This window comes from Colobus angolensis, unplaced genomic scaffold (genome assembly GCF_000951035.1).
Source record: "Colobus angolensis palliatus isolate OR3802 unplaced genomic scaffold, Cang.pa_1.0 Scaffold220, whole genome shotgun sequence".
Classification (NCBI taxonomy): domain Eukaryota; kingdom Metazoa; phylum Chordata; class Mammalia; order Primates; family Cercopithecidae; genus Colobus; species Colobus angolensis.
In genome coordinates, this window is record NW_012115378.1 from 590,589 (window position 1) to 596,588 (window position 6,000).

General features: G+C 55.9%; 1 protein-coding gene across 3 annotated transcripts in view; it reads left to right on the forward strand.

Moving 5' to 3' along the window:
• Positions 1–6,000, forward strand: part of CELF4 (CUGBP, Elav-like family member 4) — a 321,661-nt gene that overhangs the window by 284,776 nt on the left and 30,885 nt on the right. For 2 of the 3 annotated variants that reach the window (XM_011943643.1, XM_011943645.1), the window contains exons 4-5: positions 5,508–5,636; positions 5,866–5,945. In XM_011943643.1, the coding sequence (XP_011799033.1) occupies positions 5,508–5,636; positions 5,866–5,945 (209 nt within the window). The remainder of the gene's footprint in view (positions 1–5,507; positions 5,637–5,865; positions 5,946–6,000) is intronic. The other variant, XM_011943644.1, reaches the window with a different exon arrangement.

Sequence of the window (6,000 nt, forward strand, 5' to 3'; positions counted from 1 at the left end):
CTTCTTGCAAAACTGCTTGGAGCAGGTGAAAAGGACAGTCAAAGGCATCCCTCCACCTCTCTGCCTTTGCTGAAATTCTAGTGTGGGCCTGTAGTCCCTGCATATGTCCCATGCACATCATAACTCCAGCCCACCTCCTCCTGGAAGCCATCAGGGTGTAGCTAGTTCCTCCTTCCCCATCCAACCTCTTCTGGCCTGCATCCCAGAGTTACTGGATGTGTTTATCAGGCCTTTGTTCTCTCACCAGGGGCTCCAGTGCAGAGGCTCTGGGCCCACAGACCAAAGACTCTGGATTCTCCAGGGATCTCAGAGCCATGCACAACCCTTTCTCCCCAATCCGTTAAAAGAGAAAACCCAGAAGCGCTCTCAAAACTCATCTCAGATCCTCTGTTCCGACAATTCCCAGGCACACAGTGAGTGCTCACTCAGTGCTCACTGAAGGGGTGGCCGTAGGAGAGACCCAAAATATGTCAGGGGTTTTGTCCAGCCCCTCCTGAGGTGGCTGTAAGCACCTTCACTTGACACAGAACTGGGGGCTTCTCCTGTCCACAATTTTATCGTCTTCCCCCAGCCCCAGCTCCTGCACAGGTGGGGTGGTGAATACAGACTCTGCCTACTCCCCCATGATGGTTACACATCTGGGGACAAAGAGCCAAGCTGCCCTCTCTGGGTCCAGGCAGGGCTTGGATGAACACCCACCTCCTGTTGCCCAGCCCTTTGGGGAGTCACACTCCTGTTCCACAGAACCCCAGATGCTCCCTCACACCTGCAGGCACAGACATGATTTAAAAGAGCAGATTGCAGCAGCAAGGGCTTTGTGATCATGAAATCAAGGAACCCCGTGAGGCTGCGTTGAGTCTAGGCTCCAGCTATGGGCAACCTCCTGTGCATCCTGGGGCTCCTTCTCCGCCCCACCTTCCCCGTCTGAAAAAGCATGAAACCCTTGGTGTTATCTGGGGTCCTGCCCAGTTCTGCCACTCGATGGCCTTGTTCGTCCAGGTACAAGGACAGCAGTTCTTGGGGCCACAGTGTGGCAGCCTGCTGGCCTTTATCTTGTTTGGGCACTTGTGTGTTGTGAATGGCCTGTCTCTCCACCCGGATGCCAGCTCCGATGAGCAGCTTCGTCTCTCTTGTTTACCGCTGTAGATGCAATGCTTGGAACAGTGTCTGGCACAGAGAAGGCGCTCAGTGAACAGCTGTTGAGAGACTATAGAACATTCTTCCCTTGCTCTGCCCCATGACCAGGAGGAACCCACAAGGCCTCCGTCCCCTCAGCCCAGGTCAGCAGATTTTGTTGTGCTCAGTTTCCAACTCCCAGGGCTGAGCCTCTGACCTGAGCTGGGCTCTGTCAAGAGAATTCTGGGCTCCCAGTGCCAGCCTCCAGTTGCTCATCACATATCTGGGCCCCCAGGGGTCTCAGCAACCTCTCACTCACTCTTCAGCCATCCCCTCACTAACTCTGAGGCCACTCCTTGCCTCACCACTTTGGCCCAGTCCAGCAGCACCTGCCTGAACGTCTCTTCAGAGGGGCAGCTCCCCAACACCCCAACTACAGGAAGCAACAGCCTCAGGACTGAGGGCTCACCCGAACAAGGGGGCCACCAGAGCCTCTCTATTACTAGGGGTCCCAGCTCAGGCAGCTGGGCAGAGACCAGGGCCTGCTCTGCCTGTACCAGGAATCAGGGGCTGTGTGGATGGAGAAGAGTGGGCATGGGCTGGGAAAACTGAGTCATTCTCCAAGACTTGCAAAATTGGCATCAGACCCAAGACACCAGCCAAATGGTACCGTTGGTTATGTGATGCAGCCTGAGACGGTGCCTCAGGAAAGTGGCCAGAAAGGAGGTGGGCAGAGGGGGTGGGAGACAGGGAGATGTCATCCATCTCAGCTGGTCAACCACAGCCTCAGAATCTAGTCCAACCTGTTGCTTCAAGTGTGTTCCCCATCATGAAATGTGGATCCTCTAACTTCTCCTCTCACCCTCTTTGACCTCTGCCCCCTCACAGTAGGGGTGACCCTTCAGGCCAAAGCAAGGCAGGACAAATGAAGCGCAAACAGCACTGCATTTCCTCTTCCTCCTGCATCGAGAAACCCAAGTAGGGGCCATCGCCATGGTAATTACCTCTTGGCAGGCACTGGGACCCTAGCCACCACCATGACAGAAGCATCTAACCATACCCATTTCATAGATCCCAAAACTCAGGTGTGGAGCAGGGGAGCGGGAGTGGGAGTCAGTGGGCCTGGCCCTGAAGAAGGTCCACTGGTGAACTCAAAGTCCCTTCAGCCCCTGGTCTGAGACACAAGCCTTAGAATCACTCGTATAAGTCACAATACCCAACTGGAGGATGGTGCAAACTGAACGCATTTGAGGATCCTAGAAGCAGACATTTGAGTTGGGTGTGGTCAATCCATGACTACCTGGAGGAAGTGGGTCTGAAGCTGGGTTTCTTTGGTATCTTGCAGCCCTCCAGAAAGGTAAGGGTGGCTGTAGTTTCCCTGGGGAAATCCAGATGGGGAGGAAGAGGGGAGCCTGGCCGCTTATATGTTTAGAAAGGACTCAAGAAGGAGGTACTTAACTGAGAACTGCACAGTAAAGGGAGATTTCAGGGGAGGGGAACGAGGAATTAGGAAAAAACAAAAAACCCAAAACCGGCAAAAAAGGAAGTGGCTGGATAGAAAGGCACATGTGGATGAATTTTAATGCAATCAGAAAGCTGTCATAGCAATAATAAAGGAATGTATTCAGACGTCAGGAGAGGAGAAGGCGAGGAGCTGCGGTCTCTGCATGTAAATCAAGCTTGGGCAGAGGAGGTGCCTTCCCTTTCTTTCCTTTTTCTGTCCAAGTGAGGAAGTGGAATTTTTAGCAAGAGGGCCAGGGATTAGCAGGGGCGGGGTTCCATTTCTAAGTCTTTCTAGAAACCCTATTCAATTGAGCCTTTAAAAGGCACTAAAGATTGAGGGGGAGGTAGGGGGAACACTGGGGGCTGTGCCTGGAGGGAAGAGTTTTAATTACTCCACAAAAGAAGGAAAAGCTCCCATTTCACTTCCAGTAAATTGCTGTTGCTGCTTCCAGGAGTCAAACATAAGGGCTCCCCAGTCTGTCCTCTGTCTCTGTCATCTTTCCCCCCAGCCTTCTTCTCCCAGCTCTTTGCCTCTAATTGTCTTGTCTATGTTTCCTGTCATTTTCTCTCCCCCGCTCCCTTTCTGCGCTGAACTCTATCTCCTCCCATCCCGCTTCAGCTTTTCTCTTCCACCCCCCCCCTCCCTTCTCCTTGTGCCCCAGAACCTGGAGCTGGAGGGGGGAGGCGGGTAAGGCTGCACGCAAAACCCTGGAGATGGGGTGGGAGTGTGCCCCAAAGTTTTGCCAAGCCAAAGGAGCCAGAAGAGCAGCTTGAGGCAGGAAGTGGGGCCGGGGCTCTGGGGTCCAGAGCTTTAGCTGAGGCCCACCCTGTTGGAGGGCCAGCTGGTGTTTTCTGACCCACAGCTGGTAACAGGGATCAGCAACTGTGCCCTACAGGTTGTGGAAGGAACTGGGACCCGGCACCATGTCATCATGGAGAACTGGCCCAGTGCTGAGTGCATCTGGACTGAGTAGTATCAGCAGGGCAGAAGGCAGGAGGACTCTGCAGGTGGCTTGTGGAGCACGGGGGGGCCTGGAAGCTTCCTCTGCTTTGCTTCAGAACCCGGGACAGCCCCTCAGCTCTAAGTGAACTCCCCTGGCAATTTGGGCAAGGTGGGGGTTCTCTGGAGAGAAGATAATAACCACCTTGGATACAGAAGGACACAGGGTCCTTGAGTGCCCATGTGTTCAGAGGAAACCATGAACACATGGCCATTTGCAGTTTTGGGGTCTGCATTTCTGCAGCTTTGGCTGTGTGTCAATCATGTAATCATCCACAAACATCTAGTGAATGCCTGCTGAGTGCAGCCACCCCTGGGACTCTGTTCCAGTTCCTATGGCTGCATACCAATTTAGCCCGAAACTGAGTGGTGTAAAACAACCGTTTATTTTGCTCATGGATTCCGTGGGTCAGGAATTCACAGGGCACAGCATGGAAGGCCTGTCTCTGCTCCAGGATGTCTGGGCCTCAGCTGGAAAATTCAAAGCCTGGGAGCTGGAATTATCTGAGGACTCATTCATTCACGTGTCTGGTGGTTGATGTTGACTGTCAGCTGGGGCCTCAGTTCCTTTCCATGGGGACTCTTCTGCATGGGCTAATTGGGGGTTCACAGCATGGTGGCTGGCTTCCACAGATCTAACAGCCCCCCAAAGCAGAGCCAAGTGGAAGCTGATCTCTTTTATGACCCAACCTCAGAAGTCACCTGGCATCACTTCTGCCATTCGTTATTTGTTAGAGCAGTCACAAGCCCTACCGAGATTCAAGGGGAAGGAATACGCCCCCCAACTCTCAGTGAGAGGAGTGGCAGTCACACTGAAGTAGCAGCATGTGGGCTGGGGGTGCCTTCTGCAGTCATTCACCAGCTGCTGCAGGTCGATACAGGGTGCCTTGTCTCCCTGAGCACACAGCATGGGGTCAACAAAGCACTTCATACTCGTCCCAGGTGTGTGGGGGCTGCTGAGGCATCTTCAGGAACAGGCGCCCCCAAAGTGCCCAGGGTCAAATTTTGCAGCGTGAAGAAATAGGAAGAGCCAGAACGAGGAGGGAGTATCCAGATGGAGGAAAAAAATATGTGAGATACCAAGGAGGTGTGCCCTGGGATGGCACAGGACGGGCAGGCATTCATTTTTTATTCCCCTCATCACTGAATGGAGGGCCTCCTATGCTCCAGGCACTGCTGCTTCAGCAGAGAGACCTGGTCTCTTTCCCCTGTGAGCATCCCAGGGAATGGATGGGAAAGGAGAGCTATACGGAAAACCGCAAAGCAAAGCAGTCATTGTCCTTTGACATTCCGGCCAAAGGGATGAGGGGCTGAGATAGAGTAAGGGAGAGGTAACAAGGAGCATGGGTGAGGAGGCAATACTCAAACTGAGATCTAGAAGAAGAGAAGGACTGGACCTTGTGATGAGTGCGCTCCAGGCAGGGGAACAGCATCTGCAAAGGCCCGACGGCAGACCTGCCAGTTGTAATTCATTTTGGTGCCTGTGGAGGATAGCGCGTGAGAGGAGAGAGGAGGGGAACGCAGGCTGCCTGTGTGCCCGTGTGCTCTAGTGAGGAGCCAGCCCAGGGCTCTGCTCCTCAGGGTGCAGCCTGCCCTGCAGGCGGGGAGAGGCCGAGTCGCTGCGATCCAGCTCCTGCCTGCCACAGCTCTCTCCGCACCTGTCCCGCGGCTGTGCGTTGCTACCCCACCCACTTCTCCCCCTCGCCCCTCCCGCTCCGACTAAGCCCCGCTGCCGTACCCCTCCCCGCACTCCTCCCCCGCCGGCTCCGAGCCCCAGCCCCGCCTCCCCGGCTCCTCCCTTTCCCTGCCGCCCTCCCCCTCCGGCCGTGCCCTGCTCCCGCGCAGCCCGGTCCCTGGCCCGGGTAAGCATCTCCTAATTTTGTTCTAGAAGATAGAAAACTCTTCGTGGGCATGCTCAACAAGCAACAGTCCGAGGACGACGTCCGCCGCCTCTTCGAGGCCTTCGGGAACATCGAGGAGTGCACCATCCTGCGCGGGCCCGACGGCAACAGCAAGGGTGCGCGGGGCGGGGCCGGGAGGGATGCCCGGGAGGGAGGGGCGAGGCGGAGGGAGACCTGAGGGCGCCTCTGAGTCTCCCGGCCGTCGCCGTCTGTCTCTGGGCTTCTTGGTGTCTCTTTCTCAATCTCTGCCTCATCCATCTGCGTTCACCTGGGATGCGCCCTCTCCTCCCGGCCCCTCCCTGGCCCTGCTTCTGGGTCCCAGCTCGGCCTCTCGCGTCCCCGCAGGGTGCGCCTTTGTGAAGTACTCCTCCCATGCCGAGGCGCAGGCAGCCATCAACGCGCTACACGGCAGCCAGACCATGCCGGTGAGTGCTGGCCCCTTGGGGCGGGGGCTAGGGCAGCGGCGGGCGGAGACCCCAG